Source organism: Urtica dioica, chromosome 4 (assembly GCF_054948205.1).
Source record: "Urtica dioica subsp. dioica isolate 48M chromosome 4, U.dioica_male_clone48M_v1_H2, whole genome shotgun sequence".
Classification (NCBI taxonomy): Eukaryota; Viridiplantae; Streptophyta; class Magnoliopsida; order Rosales; family Urticaceae; genus Urtica; species Urtica dioica.
In genome coordinates, this window is record NC_142759.1 from 21,416,171 (window position 1) to 21,434,962 (window position 18,792).

Here is an 18,792-nt window from a genome sequence, read left to right on the forward strand (position 1 = left end):
GATTCGTCGTCCGAGTCGAAGTCGTTCCCATTCCCTTTTCCTTTCCCGTCCCATTTCCTCGCAACAGCAGCAGAGTCCTTCCCTTTCTTGAGCTTCAGTTAATCAGATTAACCTTCACAGTTAAACAGAAACCTCGTGTCGAGGTTTGAGCGGTTGGATCAGTGCAACCGCTGGGACTCGTCGGTGTTCGAGATCGTTTCTGAAGGAGGATAGTCATAGTTAATCATATTAACATTCATAGTTAATCAGAGTAACTATCATAATTAATACGCAAAAACCTCGCGTCAAAGTTCGAGCGGCCGGATCGGCGCAACCACTGGGACTCGCAGCTGTTTGAGATCGCTTCTGCTAGTGGATCGTCACAGTTAATCTTTAATCTAATTAACCCACTAGGGCAAACAGTCTTTTACAAGCGAAAATTTCCACTTGAAAAGATCCCAGATCTGCTTGTAATGCATCATTACAAGCGGTTTGTGAAGTGGAAAAGTCCGCTTGTAAGTTGGCGCTTATAATGACTATTTTTTCATTACAAGTGAATTTTTCCGCTTCTAACAGTAGAAGTGGATACTTGTATTTATTAACAAGCGGATTAATTTTTTACAAGCGGAAATTTCCGCTTGTTATAAGTTTACCGCCATTTAGCGGGATACTAATTACAAGCGGATTAGTGAGTTCACAGTTAATCAGGTTAACTATCACACTTAATACCTTTGCGATCTCCGATCAAAACCTGAACCAGACGTATCAAAACTCGAGTTTCGTTACACGACTTAGAGAGAACGTTACGTGGAGCAAGATCCGAGTCCTCGCCGTGGGACCATCCGGCGGAGACCGTGACCGGAGGAACGGTGAAGGTTGGGGCAAGAATTGCAACGGTGGTGGTGAATCAAATGTGAATTGGGAAAAATAACAATTTGGTAACTTTAATTAACAATTATCTATTTGCCTAAATGAGTTTATAGTTTAACTATTATTTTAAAAGATCCTCCGACTATTATGTTACAAATCTCATTATTATATCGACATTCAATTAATTTTAATTTTTTTTTTAAATAATGCTCTAATTTTGAACACCCACATTAATAAAAATCAACATTATTCCGGATTATACTTAGAAATTTTAATTTCAAAATTAGAAATTGATTTCCTCAATGGGGTCGTCCCACAACTCTAAGAAGAACCTGCAAATAGTTTATGTAGACAATAAATCAAGCAACTTCTAACAATTTCATAATCGGATTATACTTAAGTGTCCGATTTCTGCAAGGAAAAAATAGCTCTATTGAAGAGTTCCGGATTCAATCCGTCTACTACTCTAAACAGAATCTGAGCCTGTCCAAAATTTGATAATGATAAGAGAGTTAGAGGGTTAATAGTAATTTACATCGCCATATCATTTCGGTACCCTTCGAAGCAGCTTGTACATTCCAAAAATATTCTGGGTCTGCCAAAGGTAAGGGATGAAAAACGAGCGGTACAATGGCGGTGAAAGCTCTCTGTCCAGATACGGCAATGCCCCGATGACCTAACAACGTTCAATGTGTAGATACATTTCAATAACTTCACAAGCAAGTTTATTTTCTTGAAATATAATAAATAATCTATTTTTCAAACCTCCCAGGTCGACATGTCACTTCCACGATGAGGGTACGGCCGCCGGAGATGCAACTCCACAAGTAATGTGCAGTTTTCAACGTCTCGAAGCTTAAATTGAGAACAAAACGGCGATTGTAAGTAAAAGAGTTTGACACTGTGTGGAAAAATAAAGTAAAGAATTGAAGGGTTTATTATTGATTTTACATATTGCTCATCTGATGCTTTGTTTTTGTTGTTAAAGTAATGCGGAGCCGATGCAGTCCCGCCTAGAGTGGAGTTGAATGGGAAGGGAAGGAGTCCCCTGAATCCATCGTCGATCCATCGTACTTCTCCGATGTAATCGGGAACGAAAAATGATGATGGGTATCGGTGCCATTCACTTCCCACGCACAGCGTGGCACCTGCAAAAAAATAAAAAAAATAAATAAAAAATAATTTAAGGATAAAATACATAACCACCCCTGAGCTCTTACGCTAGTAACAACTTGCCCTCAATCATTTGAACCTCGCATACAATTATATTATGCGCGTCAAAAATGGTTCCTATTATAGTATGCGTGTGAGATATTGGTTCTTAAACTAATTATATGAGCAAAATAGTTCTCAAACTATTGATTTTGTACCAGGTCCTCTAGTCATATCCTAAAAATATTTTTCAAAAGAATTCTCAACAAAATCCAACACCTAATCTTAAAACATATTTACATATTTATAACCTGTTCATAATTTCAAAAAATTCATATAAATACAATCTTAGTCTAACAACCCAAATTGTTTTACTTTTATTAAAGGTTCCATGATTCATAGTATTATCAGTAATCTGTTTATATGTTTTAAAATCAACAATTTTCAAGGCTATTTTACTAAGAAAAACGGTTTTGGGACCAAAATACCAAACTGCGTAACAGTCCATGAGCTATTTGGACAAACCAGCCATATATGTAAGGAATTAGGGTTATATCATCACCTGTTCCTATGTCTTCATGGTGCTCCAAAAGCTTGTAAATTTCCAGCGGAGCAGAATAGCCATTGATGAGAGAAAATGTCCGAGCGTGGGAGGCGCAGAGAATGAGACCGAGGAAGATGGGTCTGAGGATCTTCGCGATCTGTGGGCACAAGCAACGGGGATCAAGAACAAGATAGAATTTTTTTTTTCCCCGATAAAGTGGAATTGAGGCTTTTGGGGTGTTTTACTTTACCACAACCAACAGAGATCTCCGATTCGGGTCGTATTTGTCTCTGAAGAAGTCAGGGAAGCTCTCGATGACCGCTGAAGCGGCAATGCAAATAAGCGGATATATGGGATAAAGGAACCTAGGAAGCCGTGAGAATTATATATGTTACTTCTGCTCAAGCTCAGATTCAGAATATCCACAGACGAAAAGGAGAATTACATATGAACATCACATAGTTCATGGTCAGCACAAATTCCTTATATCCGATACATACTAGGCTATTTGGCATCTATGGCCCTTATACTATTTGGGTGGTTAAACTTTTAGCCCTACTTTTTTTTAATTTCCTACATGTTGAAGAAAAAAAGAAACAGTTATTTTCGGACGCAAGTTTTCTTTGTAAAATTATGTTTTGTTGATACATTAGATGGTAACATATTTTTGCAATGACATACTCGCCTTTTCACAGTCGCGAGACATACATGAATTCATAAAAAATTGCTCGGGAAAAAAAGTTTGGTATCCATGTCCTCGTGTGCTGTTTGGATAGTGACACTTTAGCCACTTATTTTTCGTCTTGACAATTTTCTCTTCGAACTTTATATATATATATACGACCAGTGCTTTAGGGTCAAATATCGAAAGAATCGTCTAACCTTTCCTCTTTATGCGGCTGCAAAGACATGAATGCCAACCAAATATAGACCGGTGACACAACTACGAGCAGGTCCGGGGCAAACTTTTTGCGTACGACCGGCAACACAGCAAGAAACAGCAACGCGAGAACAAAACTGACGTTGAAGTTGTTAAATCCATTCTTCAGATAATAAAGCGCTCCTTCGGTTCCGTATAAATGGCTCTCGCCGCCCCCGGCAACGTTGTACATCAACAAGTTTAACACAGACGATGTCCATTTTCCGTAGTATGACCAGTCAACAAGAAGTGAAAAAGCCTAGAAAAAATCCCACCGCTGAACGTCACAAAGTGCATAAATTGGATGTGGAAAAAGAAAGGATTTTTTTTTTTTAATCAGCAATAGTCCCTGAAGTATGCGAGTGCAATTTGGTCCCTACACTAATTTTTGGAGTAAAATGATCCCCAAACTATTGATTGTGTAGCGTTTTAGTCCTCTTCTAAAAAAAAGACTTCTTTTAAATGAAATTCAACACCTAACTTCAAAATAATTACAAACTTAAGTAACTTGCTAATATTATAAGTTATAAAATTAATTATATTATATTCTGTCCCTATCAACACTGAATAAAACTTGAAACAGTTTCTGGAAATTAGAGTAAGATAATGATGCAACCATTGGGGCCACTGGGGTAGTCTTCCTGTCGGCAATCATGGATTTTGCTTGGGTCTAACCCAGACACCACGGTTTTATATATATAAAAAAATAAAAATAAACGTTTTAACTAAAATATGTAAATATGCTTTCATTGTTTTATTGGTTTAAATCTAATAAAAAAGTTAATTTTTTTAATGAAAAGGCCTCGAATATAAAATCAAATCAAATCAATACTTTGAAGACCATTTTGCTCCAAATAATTAGTTTAGTGACCAAAATGCCACTCGCATACTAGCTCGAGGACTATTTACAAAAAAAAAAACCCAATAATAAAAGTTATGAATAATAATGCACACTTACGAGAAGAACAACTGATGTGACAGTCCCAGCTATAAAGGCTTGCTTGAATTTTTTCTTCAAAGAGAAGATTGTCACCGGCAAAAAGGCCAAGATCGAGAAAGGCCAACCAAGAACGACCCCAACAACAGCAACCGCAACCGCCATTGCAGGCTTTTCGAGAAGATATAAACCCGACGAAAGAGATATCGCATACATAGAGAACGAACTCGGCAAAAAACCTGAAAAGAGTACGAAATCAATACCATAATTCAGAACAAAACAATCAAATCGGGGTAATGATTGAACTAACTCACTAGTGCTTGCAAAATAACATCCACTGGTCAAGCACAGCATCGCAAGAGCGTATGAACCGAGTCTTTTTCCGTACTTCCTTGAGAGCGCTACGACCAAGATGGTTTCAGTGGCAACGGAGAGGAATCCGAGAAAGAATCTCACGGAATAGAACACTCTTACCTGCAATGAAGAGGTATTCGATTCAAGTTTATATCAAGTGAAGATAATCACAAGAAAATAAATTTTAACTCTTAAAAGCCTCCAAGAATCTTACTTTATCCTCTGCGAACAGCCACGAAGCTGGTCGGGCGATCAATTCATGGAAGAGAATGTAAACATACGATCGGAGAGCAAACTGAGAACTGAAAGCGAAACAAATGGATAACTGTCAAAATCCCCGGCAATGTATCTGTAGCTAATCGGAGCTCTAGTTACGTATAACCTAATTTACGTTGTCGACTAATGACTAAATGAACCGAGAAATAAGTATAAATGCTCGTATGGATTATCATTAAACTTACTCAATCTTAAACTAGCAACAACCTCTGTGTTATAACTCTGCATTCAACTAAAACCCCTCGAAAAAATCTTGGTTTAGAAACATCAACGAAGATTATAGAATTTCCAACAGCATAAAACTAGGTCTAGACCTAATCTTTTCATTTCAGGATTAGACCTAGAAACCTAATCTTTATTCTTGTATGGATCGAAACGAACCTGTATTCCCAAGTTTGGAAACCGGATTTGTAGAGAAGGAAGTGAAGAGGCTCCCAGTAATTGAAGACCTCGTCGCAGTCATGAATGATGTTCGACGAAGCGCTCATGTATCTCAACACTCCGAGAGCGAATATGGGCATAAACCAGCTCAAACCTTTGTCCGATTCCTCTTTGGTCTCCGATTTCCCATGCTTGTCGACCTTCGAGTACGACGAAGAGGAGGTCGACGGCAATGGAGTCGGATCGGAAAGCACAGGGCGTCTCTGCCGAGTGGATAGAGCCATATTGTTGACGATCAACTCTCTCTCTGAAAAAGCTCTCTTCTTCGAGTGTGTGCTTGTTTCGAAGTGAAATGGGTTTTTATGTTACTTTTTCAAACTTTTATTATTTTACTTTTTCTATGTAAATGTTCCTTTCTTCTTTCTGAAGCAAAATACTAAAAAAATATAAAATAAAGTAGTTCTCATGCCTAGTCGTGAACTTTTCCATCTTAAATAACTTTGACGATATATAAACCAAGAGGGAGACTTGGTCGGAAGTGGTTATAGGGTGGCTTGTGAGACTCGTTGTGGTGGAATGTATATTGATCCTTTTTGCTCTCGAGAGTGTAGAGAAAATAATCAAGGCGCTTGGATGGTGAAAGATGATTAAGAGTGATTTTAATGGAGAGACTATTAACCTCTTTATTCATGTGAAGTGTGTATTCTACCTCTATAAGATTTCAAGTTGTTTGTGGTAATCATGTGGAGTGCTTAGAATCGGCGCAACAACACTCTGATGGGAACGGCGGTCGAGCTAGTGAATGGGGCCATTGGGCTCCTCGACGACTTCTGGCACGCTTGTGGCCTCTCAAGACGTCAACGGCCCTCACTTTCCCTTTCTCGATGGCCGTGAGTGTGGATGCGGCTATTGAAACTAATGGAACAAGATGCAGTATAGTTCTCATTGTCTTTTGTGTTCCTCTAGCTCGGTGTTTTAGTCTTTTGGTGACGGAAGGTATGGCAGTTTGGGTGCATGGGCTCCGGAAGGCTCTAGATGAAGGGGTCAAGAAGGTGGTGATTCAATCGGATTGTGAGGTGACGGTCAATCTCTTCAAGACGAAGACGGTTCTAACAACCAATGTGGATCTTATTATTGAGGATATTTTTTGTGTACTTTCTTGTTTTTGTTGGAGTGAGGTTGTTTTATGCGCCTAGACTTTTGTAATGCGTTGGTTTGCGAATTTGTTTTAAAAAAAAAAAAAAAACTTGTTTATTGATGTTGATGCAAGTTAGAACTCTATCCTTCGTCTTGACTTATGAGAGGAAGTTTTTGCTCAAGTGCCTAATTAAATTTAATGGTTGTGATTTTTTTTAATTCAAATATATATATTAGGGATGGCAATTTGGTCCGGACACGAAACACGAAACGGTTACGACACGATTTAAAGCGGATTTGGATTTCAATAAATGGGTCGGTTCTTAATTGGGTCGAACACGCTAACACGATTAAATAATGGATCAAAACGACACGATTACGGTAACACGATTAAAATCCAATTAACACGATTATTAAATGGTCGACACGAAACACGATTACGACCCGCACGAATATGATCCAACTAAAACGATTACGAGTAATAGCACGATTACGACCCAATTTAAACACGATTAATATTATTTATGTAAAATTATTACTATATATAAGAGTGATGTAAATAGTTATGAAAATAGTTAAACCGAACTATTCATGTAGAACAACAAATAGTTTTTTAATCCATCAGATTATATAGAATAATTACGAACAATCACAATATAAGAGGAACAACCTTGCAATCATATAGTTGTTTGGTTAATCGTCAATTAATTTTGAAATAAAAAATATCGTAGATACAAACTAAGATTGACAATTACTTTTGACATTATTATGTTTTTATCTATTATCAATACATAATTATATATCAAATGTAATGTTATATAGTTTTAGCATCAAATTTTATATAACTTTTAATACTTATAATCAATTTTATTCAATTTTAAATAATGATATTTGTTGATGTTAGACTTCGTCCACAGTCTAACAAAAGAGGGGTTTGGCTCTGTACAAGAAAATTGGGCCCAAGCCCATGTATTTGTTGTTAACAGGTTCACGAATTACGTCAACCCGTCAGAAGATTCAAATGTCAGCTCGAGATAACCGCTCCCCAAAGACCCGGAGATACGAAGCTCGTTAGCCCGGTCGATCCGTAACTGCTCCTCATACGAATAGGTTTCCAAAAACTGGTGTCCCAAGACGCAGTAGTAAGTCCCAACTGACACACGACGTGTCCCCTACAATCCGGAGCTCACAATCTCACCTCCACACTATAAATATAAGACGATCAAGCCCATGTCGGGCACGTTACTTTCTTTTCGATCTTTCGATTCTTATCTTCAAGTTAACATCGTTGTACTGTTTTTGAGCGATCATAATACAAACAGCCCCGAGCTTACTAAATATTATGCTTTTCGTCCTTGTTTATTGTCTAATTTGTCAAGAGTTTCAATTTGGTCTTGTTACGGAGAATTGAGGCCCATCTACAAATCTAAATCGACCTATTTCCATTCATAAATTTGTCGTAACTGCTTTGGTGTGATTTCTCACATCAACAACATTCAATTTTATATTTAATTTAAAGAGTCATAACCAGTTGATTTCACGAGTCATAATCTTTGAATTATATAGTTGTATTATCATCGATAAAATAACAAATATAGACCAATCTAATTAATTGGTTTTAACATTTATATATTTTTATTTAAGTTAAATTGGCTATAATTTAATTTTAAAGAGTGATGCTCAAATTTATTTTACTTATCAAGCCATAATTAAAAACATTAAATTTCAATTGTAGTATTTTATATGATCTTTTATTTTAATTTATTATACAGAGAAGTTGATTTTAATTTTAAAATATTTTTATTATATAGAGAAGCCTAAAAAACAAAAGTTTTCATATTCCCCCCAAAATCTAAATTAGGATCTCTCTCTTTCTCTCTCTCATAGTTCGTAACATTCATTAATACAAAATTTCCCTCCAAAATTTTCGATCAAAAACCACAAAATTTCCCTCAAAATTTTGATATTGACCAAGTATATTTCACATTGACTATATATAGTAGGTCATATATATCAAGTATCAGCACGATTATTTTCTTTTCATTTTGCAAAAATCATTCTTTCTACCGTTTGCCTTCACCATTCAGACCTTTGTCCGTTTCTCAGGGCGCCCTCACTCGCCTCGCCTCCATTTGCCATTTCCCTCTCTGCGGTATGTCTCTCTTATTCCCCACTGTATTCCCGTCACCGCTATTTAACGTGTTTGGGTTCTTTTTATTTCTGGAGATGGCTCCAACTGTTTGATAAAATGCGTGAATCAATATTGATTCTTTATATTCTTCATTAGGCGTATGGATTCTTGAATTTCTTCTCATTTGTCTTTGCCTGTGTGTTTCAATAGTGTTCTTCAGTACCCAGTTAGGGTAAGCCCTTAAATTAAAATGGATTAATCAATTAAATACAATTTGATATGCCATTTTACATCCTCTAATAGATTTAAATTATTCTTCTAGGCATATGCTTCAGAAATTTGCCGCAGAGAGTATCAAGCATTGGCAATGTCTATAGTAAGAACCGTTGTCCCCATGTGTTTATTTTATTCTTTAAAAAAACTTAATTCACAGTGTTATTACTAAGACAATTTACTTTATAGATGAGCACAACATGGGGACTTGGATTAGTGATTGAACCAGCGATCAGAGGCTTCCTTGCACAGGTATTTTTTTTTCTTTCTTCATGTCTGTGATTTCAATTTCAGACAAGTTCGGAGCGGCCATGGTCCTCGTCAAGACCGATATCGGCGGCAACATATAGATCGGTGCTGGTATTCTTGCGATACCAGCTGTGACTCAAGAATCTGGATTTCTCGCATCTGCAGTTACGTGCATCTTCTGCTGGGCTTACATGGTACGATCAGGTCTCGTAATTGTATGTCTTAATTTTCATAGGAACTTTCTGAAAACAAACAATCTGGTTAGATTTTCAACTCGCAGCGAATAAATACTGCCGGCTTTGAATTTATCTAATGAATCATCCGTCATTGTTGTTTGATATTCACAAATGGAAAAACTTTGGCATAAATCTTAGATATTTTTGTTGAGTATGTGTGTACATAAATGAGTTAAGTTTGAAAGAAGTAATAAGAACTCTGCAGGTTGCAACAGGACTGCTAGTTGCTGAAGTAAATGTCAATACCATGTCCGAGTTGGGTTCTGGTGGTGTATCATTGGTAATTCATCAATCCTTATGTTTAAATTATTTTTTGGTTTATGTGTTAGGATTACAGTGTACTAGGTTTGGCTGTGACATTTTTATCTTCCTTGAATTCATATTACCGAAAATAAGAAAGCGGTATTTTTGGGCTAAATGGTTTTTAGAGGGTAGGGAAGTTGAGAAATATATGTTAAATCAATATGAGGTTGCAGAGGGTCAATTCATCCTAGATGTTTGTTTTTCATTTTTTTGTGTTAATCAAGGTTTATCGAAATCCATATGATTCTTTTATTAGCGTCAATAGTTTTGACTTGTGTAGAGATTAGATCTTTCTATCATGTCCATCTTAGCATCATATTCTGTTAGCCTATGTTTGTTGAAATTTGTATTTTTAATGGTGTCAATGGTAGGTGTTTACTCTTCCATCAAAATGCCATGGAAGGAGTGCTCGAGCAATGAAGAACGCATTTTTCTCGATGTAATTAATGTAGATGTAATTAATTTGTCTAAATGAGTAAAACCGATTAAAACACGATTAAATTAACCATTTAACACGATTAATAAATGGTTTAATTTAAATGGTTATGGTTTTGTAAAAAAATAAATGGTCGGATTTGGATCTAAGTTTCAAACACGATTAATAAATGGTCGGATTTGGTTCTATTGCATATTTTAAAAAACACGATAAACACGACACGATTACGACACGAACACGAATTTGCCATCCCTAATATATATATATATAATATTAAGAGGGAGTGCCATGAAAATAATTATTTAAAAAAATTATAAGAATAATAACAGAAATTTTTTTCACTATAAGTGATCAATTTTATTGAACAATTAAGCACAAGGATAATTTTTTAACTTCGACGTGAATTTTTGTTTACATTTTTCTTGAGTTGAGCAACTAGAGCACCTCCAACAAGTGTTTTTGCTTGTGTGACAAAATACTGAGAGCGTCGATTGTTGCCCACGCCATTTTGGCAGCGCGAGCTTCATAATAAATTGAGCATCGGCTAATGCTCAATTATTTTTTTATTATTATTAACTAATTAGAAAACATATCATGCCGCCATTTGTTCTTTAATGTTTATCATTCTTTCATAATTAATTTTTTGTGTTTGTTATATATTAGCCCTTCGTGATATTTTAGTTACAGTGCACTAAAAGCAAATAATTAGTCTTCATGTCTTTGGAAAAAATGATTTAGGTAAGCATTATGTATTTATTATTAGGTACGCCGGTAATACCTTTTTCTAAATAGTTGGATTTATTCAGATTTCTAAATGCCTTATTGGTTTTGAGTTCACAAAGGAAAATTTCATTTTCTCACATACATCTAATTGATTCACCATTTATACATGATTTGTTAACTCTCAAGGAAACCTCAGAATGTATAAAATAAAAAATAAAAGCAGATTTTTTTTTTCTGAATAAAAGAAAATCCATTCATTCATAAAACCTACTAATGAGCCAAATACAAAGAAACAGAATTTCATAATAAATTTAATATCACTAAGCCGATCAAACCAACCGCAAATTGTGTCGCCTAAAAGCCATCGATATCTAATCACGGAATTTAACCTACTGCCGAAACATCTCCTTATCTCGCAATTGGAGATAAACTCCTACATAACCAAGGATGACATCATGAATAGTCACCCGAACAACTAGCCACAAAATAACTTTCAACCTCCAACTGGAGGACCAACTCCTCAAACTTAATACCGCAGATTAAGCGCCGCGGCGGGATCTCGAAAGCTTGGGGCCGGTGACCAACCCAACATCTTCTTTACATATATATTATGTGCCTGAAATCTTAAATGGACATCGGTGGACAAGCACACAACAGTGAAAAGTAAACAGGCTGACTAGCAAAAGAAACCAAACTTAAAGAGATTAAAAACCAAACCAGATATTTATTATGTAAGTTCAAACTTAAACAGATGCATGCTGAGAATTCTCGCATCCACTCCAAAAGAGTTCAAATTACGAAAGAAAAGAAGAAGAAAAAAAAAATCTAATATGATTCAACACAAGAACAATAAAACACAAATTTATAAGGGTTCCATTTCCATTGATAAATAAACATCTTCCTGTGATCAAAACAGCCGGCCTCCTCAGAGATCCGAGCAAACTGATCATACAGCTCAATCAGGTCGCCAAAACTTGACCTTTACGGCAAAATGATCGGAAACATCCACATCGAAACATAAGTTATAACTTATCATGGTTTCATTATTACTTCTTAATATTATTATTATTGGCCAGCTAAACCAATCTGTCTACAAAACAAAGCAGAAATGATACATATATATATTTAAAAGGGCATGTGTTGGGCGGGGGTGAATGGGGGGTTAACCGGTGTTCTGCAATCCGGCGGCGACACCCTTCATGGTGAGGATGAGAGTGTCTTCGAGTCCGGGAGCGTAGTCGCTGGTGGGGTTGAGCTGAACGAGCTCCTCCGCTGACTTGTTGGCCGTCTCCATGATCTCCTTTGAGAGGTGTGGTCGCACCGTCACGTGATAGGTCGGGTCTCGGATCCTCTTCAGAGTGTAGGCTTGGCACACATTCAGGGTCGTGATGTACGAGTCACGCAGTCTCAGCCTCTGCCTCAAGTGCGGGTCTCCCTCCAGAAGATCCTTGTGCCCTGCAATCTGCAATTTCAACACCCTAAATTCAGAAACCACAGGCCTCTTATAATGTTTTTACGAAAATGTTACTCTTCGTCAAACGATTTCAATACTCAAGAGAATAACAATTACTGCACAGCTAATTGCGTTTTTCTTCAATTGCTTGCAAAGGAGTATTTTTACTCGGTGTGAAAACTACAGAATGGGGTTACATTTGCAGAAATTCAAAATGTCAGGCATAAAATTGCAATGTGAATGCATTATTTTGCAAAGTTAAACATCGAGGGTATTCTATTGCAGAAAATTGATATAAGAGGGTGTGAATTTACACAAGTTAAATAGTGAAACTATAATTTTGCACAATTTTTAAAGATGTTAGGGTATTACCATGAAGGAAAATGAGAAGCGAGGACACTCTTGTGGTTTACCGTCATATAAATAATTTCTTATTATTATTATTATTATTACCTTGAGAAGAAGGCTCTTGGTTTCTTCGAAGTTGGTCCTGAGACGCTCTCCGAAGGACCAGAGGTCTTCGGAGACGAGGAGTTTGTCGTAGAGGGCGGCGATACCCGGGTCTCCCTTGGCGAACACCATTTCAACGAGGTCGATGGTGACTCGGAAGAAAGGCCAAGCGTTGTACATCTCTTGAAGCATGTGGAGATTCCTCACGTCCTTCTGGATGATGTGCTTGAAGGCCGATCCAAAACCCAACCACACCGGCAGGTGGAACCTCGTCTGAGTCCACGCAAAGATCCATGGGATCGCTCTCAGAGACTCGATTCCACCGCTCGGCTTTCTCTTTGACGGCCGACTTCCGATGTTCATCCGACCGTACTCCAGCTCCGGAGTAGCCTATAATCATCAATCAATCCCCGAAAAGAGCATTAAGAATTCATAACACAAGACGAGGAAGAAGAAGAAAAATATATATGGGTGATGAAATGAAACCACCACTATTCTCAAATATTATATTGCTATAGTTGTTGAAAGAATCTGATTCTTTTGTAAATATATCCAACTTCTGTATTAAGTCATTATAAGGCTAAATTCCTATCACTTAAAAGGCTGTTGAATCAAATATTTTGTTTAATTTAACGAATTTGCCAAAAGCGGCCATGGTTTTTCCTTCAAAGAATTCATAAACATTTAGGACTAAAGTAATTTCCTAAATAAGTTTTAGTTTTCAAAACACGAACCAGTATTCATAAACATTAAAATCACAATTCTTCTATAAATAGATCGAAATCTTGTAGTAGAAGTCATATATATATATATATATATATATATATTTACTAATCAAATTTTGCCAAAAGACGACAGGTTTCCCATTCATACCAAGCGGAAATACTGCAAGGCTCCTCAAGAGCTTTGAGAATTCTTTACGGAGTTATAAAAGATAAATTATATATATTCATATTCTTATATCTATTGGAATACCCGATTCTAGCAAATAGATCATATATTTTTGTATACTTTCATCGATTTTTCACGAAAGAGGACGAGGTTTTTTTTTCGTTCTTACCAGGCGGAAATACTCGACAAAGCGAGGCTCTTGGAAGACGATGGATCGGTACTCTTCGGTGGCGACGACGGCCATCTCGTCCATGAGCGCCCTCCACTCGGGCTTGGGCGACACCGGCGGCCTCATCCCGTGCTCGAGCGTGGCGGCCGTGAAACGCTGCAGCGTCCTGAAACACAGATGCTCTTCCCCGAAAGACTGCTCTATCACCTCTCCCTGGACCGTCACTCGGAGCGACCCGTGGATCGTGTCCGGCGGCTGAGACAGGATGGCCAAGTGGGTCGGCCCGCCTCCACGCCCGACAGTCCCGCCCCGCCCGTGGAACATCGTGAGCTTCACGCCGTACTCTTTCGCCACCTTGATGAGCTCCTCTTGGGCTTTGTAGAGCTGCCACGCCGCTGAGAATCGGCCAGCGTCTTTCCCCGAGTCAGAGTACCCGATCATGACTTCCTGTTTCCCGTTGATCCGGTCTCTGTACCAGTCGACGGAGAATAGGCGGGCCAAGGCCGCCGGGGCGGCCTCGAGATCGTCGAGCTTCTCAAAGAGCGGGACCACCCTTAAAGGCTTCTTCACGTGGAGCTCTCTCTGGAGGAGCTCGACGGCAAGGACGTCCGAGGGAGCGGTGGCCATGGAGATGATGTAGGCTCCGAAGTTGTCGGAGGGAAGCTCGGCGATGACACGGAATGTGTCGAGGACGTCGGCGATCTCCTCGGTCTTGGGGAGGTCGGAGCCGAAGAGGGGCCGTTTTCCGCTAAGTTCGGATAAGAGCCAGTCTTGGCGCTTCTCCTCGGACCAGTCTCGGTACGAGCCGATCTCGAGGTGTTTTGTGATGGCGTCCATTACGTCCGTGTGGCGGTCGGACTCCTGCCTTATGTCGAGCCTCACGAGGGAGAGGCCGAAGGTCGAGACTTGCCTCAGGAAGTCAAGGAGCGACCCGTCGGCGATGGCTCGGTCGCCACAGGCGCAGAGAGATCTGTAGCAAAGCTCGAGTGGCTCCAAAAACTACACAAGATCATGAAGAAGAAGAAAAACCCATCAGTGACTGAATCAAGACATTTCATAATAAAAAAAATTAAAATAAAGTGAAATGATTACGTCTTCGAGATTGGTGAAAGTTGCGTCTTCAGGGATGTCTGAGTATCCGTTGGCTAACAAGTGACGCGAGCGTTCGCGGGTTTGGTAAAGCTTGTCCCTTACATCGCCAAGTATAACACGGTATGGCTCACTTACAGGAATTTGTTTCCAGAACTCTGAATCAAATAGAAATTGCAATTTAGTACTGTTTTAGGTAATCAATTACAAACTGTCATGCTTTAAAAAAGGAAAAACAAAAATTAATAAAATTAAAAAATAACCGTGACTCTGAAGTGTTGACACATGAATAAATGGAAAATCAATTGATTATGTAATTACCAATGTAGTGTTTCGCATCTCTCTTAGATGAGCTGTGGACTACATCGGCCCGAACACGAAGTTCATCATTGCACCGCCACATAGACAGCTAGGAAAAATAAAAAAAGGAACACCATATAGTCAAGTTTCAAACATAATCGTACATAGAGGTTTATATATTACAAGGAAAAGATAATGTCTGTTTATCGAATATCAATTACCTCAAACATAAGGTCCTCGATTTGCGAATAGTACAAGTTAGATGCCATCATTCTAGCCAACAAGCAAACATCCCTAGTGACCTCTGGAGTCACCCTCGGATTACCTGAATCACAAACAAAATCATATTTTGAGCCCAAAACAATAGATTTAGATAAAAACATCTCCGCACACACCAAAAAGGCCGCGGGTTCGAGTATCTCTTTTGAAATAATTTGTATTTTCCAAAAAAAGGTGTGGGTCCTACACATCATTTAATATGGGCGGGGACGAGAATCCTTACCATCGCGATCGCCACCCATCCAAGAGGAGAATTGGATGAGAGGGGCGTTATAAGGAACGCGCTCATTAATCCCAATGTTCTTCAGAGCGGTGTCTACACGCCGGAGAAACTTTGGGACGCCCTTCCAGATGGTCTCATGGAAGTAACTCATCCCAGCCCTCATCTCATCTTGAGGAGTCGGAGGAGTCCTTCGGATCTCATCAGTACGGAACGCAGCTTGAATCTACACATGGAAAGATTTGTGAAAAACAGACTTCAAAAAGGAATAGCTTATAAAATGGCATGATATTATCGGTTATTATTAGTATTACTACCTCTCGCTGAAGTGCCTCATCGAGCTCTTGTTTATCATCGGGAGTAATATCCTTGGCATATAGCTGCGCCAAGCAATTCCGAATCCTGACAGATCACAACAATATATATATTAACAATGATATAAATGGAATTTTAGATACAAGTGTAAGCGGATGGAGAACAAACAAACCTTCCGTGCTTCTGAAGCAAAGATCTACGGACCGACTGAGTGGGATGAGCAGTCAGGACGAGATCCACGGTCTGATTCTTCAGGGCATCGAAGACTTCTTGAGGGGATTTGTTCAGATCGCCCACGAGCCTCTTCAGAGTTTCTTCGATGTCGGACTCGGTGGTCGCGGAATTCTCGTCGACAAAATCTCCTTTCTTGAACTTGTTGCGTCTGCGATGAGCGATCTGGACTTCCTCGGCCAAGTTGGCCAAGTTGAGCATGTGAGAGAAGGACTTGGCTATGACAATGGAGTCACCGGGATCCAGGCTCGTCAGGACGTTCCCGAGTTCCTCGAGCTTCTTCGGGTCGTGCTTTCCTTCGTACTCAGCAGAAAGCTCATAACACTCTTGAACCTGTTTTAGGAATCGACATTAAAAGAATTCAGACGCATAATCTTGTTTTGTTCATAAAAGCCGTATTAAAATTAACGCAATCACAAGAGTAAGACTTGAGCAATTAATTTCCTAGGGTTTTCCAACAAAACTGAGATTAAGGCATTCACCGAGTGTTTGAACGTCGAAAAAACCTCATCAGTTTCAGTCATAAAAAAAAGTTTCAAGCCCCAATCGAAGACAAGTCAGAACTCAGAAAAGCAAATCACCAACAAAAGAGTGTTTTTCATTCTTTCTATAAAATAAAATAAATATGAGATTCTGCTTATGAAATAGCCAAAACCTAAAACCGCCGGAATCAACTTCAAGGTCTACACTAAAATCATAAGTAGAATTAAATAAAATATAACAAATTGGAAACCAGTCGATCGCAAACAGTCGAAGCAAAAATCAAAAGAATAAAAAAAACAAATAAACGGAGAAAGCAAAGAGACTCACAGTTTCCTTGAGATCTTCACCGTGCAAATCCTGAAGAATATCGAGAAAGCGATCCAAAAGCAAAGCGTCGTACTCGATAAGCTTATCGTCTTCGCTCACTTTCCCTGGAACCAGAAGCCGAAGCTGAGCGTCGATCGAAGCCAACTTCTCCAGATTCCGGTTCGCCATTTCTGTCACAAGTCCAACCTAAACAGTCAGTCAAATATTCGGAACTTCGATTGCCCAAAATTCTGGTCCATCAAATCAATCAATCAGTCACAAGAGCCCAGCCTAAACTATAGGTACGGGCGCTAAATATATATTATATAATATGAAGATGTGACCATTTTATTGGGAAAAAAAAAACAAATAAAGAGTGTATAATTGAAATTACCCGTGACTACGAAACGAAGACAGAAAGCGAAATCAGAGAGAGAGAGAGAGAGAGAGAGAGAGAGAGAGAGAGAGGTAGTTGTGTGAGTCTCAAAGAAGTGAAGTTGATGGGTTTATATAGAAAATCTATACACTTTCATGAGTTTTTCTCTCTCCTTTGTTTTATTTGTCGCTTTCTTATGCCTAATCATATTCCTATTCCTATTCCTATTCCTTTTATTTGTTTTATTTTGTTTATTTTTTAGAAATATATCAATATTAGGAATGCTGATACTCCATTGGATATGAGATATTTTCCAATCCGAGGAAATTTCTTTTGTCTTCGTTTACAACCCAAACAAGTATTAATTATTTTCCGATAACCATAATATTTGTATCCCATATATGGAAATAAAAGTGCCCCTTAGAAAATTTTCTGATATTTTTCAAATAAAGAAGGATCCAATAATGAACTAAAAAAACTCGAAATTATAATTATTTTTTCTTATTTTTTAAAAAATTGACCCGACGCTACGCCACGCTGCTCAGAGCAAATGGCTATTAATATCGCTTATAAAATGACATTATAAATTTATAACATCATTTTAGCAATATTGACTGTGTTTGGTTGAGATTAAAATGCCCTGTTTTTGTTTTTAGAAAAAACTAAACTACTTATCCGGTGTTTGACAAAACTGTTTTTACAAAAAAAACTTCAAAAGCGATTTTAGTTTTTGTACATAAGATGGAAAAGCAAGGATTCTTAACTTTTGGAAAAGGTGTTTTTAAGTTTGCTATACAAATTACCGTAATATACTCGTACAAAGTGTTTCTATCTGAGAGTGAAACTTGTTCAAAAATGATTTGTGCATTTTATTGGAATTTCGTTGGCCGTTGAAGTCCAATAGTAGTTTGTCTTGTTATGTTATCTTTTTTCTTTTTGATTTTTTTTAGAAAAAAATATGTTTCATATATGCATATAAATAAACATATTAATAATTATTATTTAATTTTTAAGAACATGTCTATTTTAGTCTTTTTACTATAATATATTTATTTTACCAAACGTTAAATCAATTTTTGTTATCAGCAACAACTGTTTTATAAACAGTTTACCAAACACATTTCAGTTTTTGAAAAAAAAACAGCTAAAAGCACTTTTTTTTAAAACAAAGCTATGTCAAGCGGGGCCATTATATTTGATGACGTTAAAAGTTCAGGACGGATATGCCCCTAGTTTTCACTTACCTCCGCTTATGATATTATTGATTTCTAACTAATGATTCCAAAGTAGGTAAATATATATTTGGAAAGTGATTATTCGATCCAATCAT

The 18,792-nt window shown here is 37.8% G+C and overlaps 2 protein-coding genes and 1 long non-coding RNA gene across 4 annotated transcripts; 1 reads left to right on the forward strand and 2 right to left on the reverse strand.

The window, feature by feature from the left end:
- Window positions 1-1,178: 1,178 nt before the first annotated feature.
- Window positions 1,179-5,766, reverse strand: EBS3 (Alg9-like mannosyltransferase family). The gene is made up of 10 exons (XM_089613357.1): window positions 5,413-5,766; window positions 4,970-5,057; window positions 4,716-4,875; window positions 4,423-4,640; window positions 3,428-3,723; window positions 2,796-2,910; window positions 2,564-2,702; window positions 1,801-1,997; window positions 1,615-1,704; window positions 1,179-1,525 (listed from the first exon to the last, which is right to left on the reverse strand). Exons 1-10 carry the CDS (start codon window positions 5,694-5,696, stop codon window positions 1,394-1,396), a joined length of 1,719 nt encoding a protein of 572 aa, XP_089469483.1. The 5' UTR covers window positions 5,697-5,766; the 3' UTR covers window positions 1,179-1,393.
- A 2,820-nt stretch (window positions 5,767-8,586) lies between these two features.
- LOC149401182 (uncharacterized) lies at window positions 8,587-10,342 on the forward strand. The gene is made up of 5 exons (XR_016296773.1): window positions 8,587-8,701; window positions 9,003-9,056; window positions 9,143-9,396; window positions 9,644-9,718; window positions 10,113-10,342. It is a non-coding gene; the product is annotated as an uncharacterized LOC149401182 (long non-coding RNA).
- Window positions 10,343-11,752: 1,410 nt separating this feature from the next.
- LOC149401183 (phosphoenolpyruvate carboxylase, housekeeping isozyme) lies at window positions 11,753-17,563 on the reverse strand. 2 transcript variants are annotated; one of them, XM_089612901.1, is made up of 11 exons: window positions 17,481-17,563; window positions 17,108-17,277; window positions 16,239-16,630; window positions 16,069-16,153; window positions 15,755-15,977; window positions 15,474-15,577; window positions 15,274-15,361; window positions 14,956-15,110; window positions 13,864-14,862; window positions 12,807-13,193; window positions 11,753-12,362 (listed from the first exon to the last, which is right to left on the reverse strand). In XM_089612901.1, the coding sequence occupies exons 2-11, from the start codon at window positions 17,273-17,275 to the stop codon at window positions 12,063-12,065; spliced, it is 2,901 nt and encodes a 966-aa protein (XP_089469027.1). In that variant the 5' UTR covers window positions 17,276-17,277; window positions 17,481-17,563; the 3' UTR covers window positions 11,753-12,062. The 2 variants fall into 2 exon arrangements, with proteins under 2 accessions (XP_089469027.1, XP_089469026.1); XM_089612900.1 differs by lacking the exon at window positions 17,481-17,563 and having other exon boundaries at window positions 17,108-17,396.
- Window positions 17,564-18,792: the final 1,229 nt, after the last annotated feature.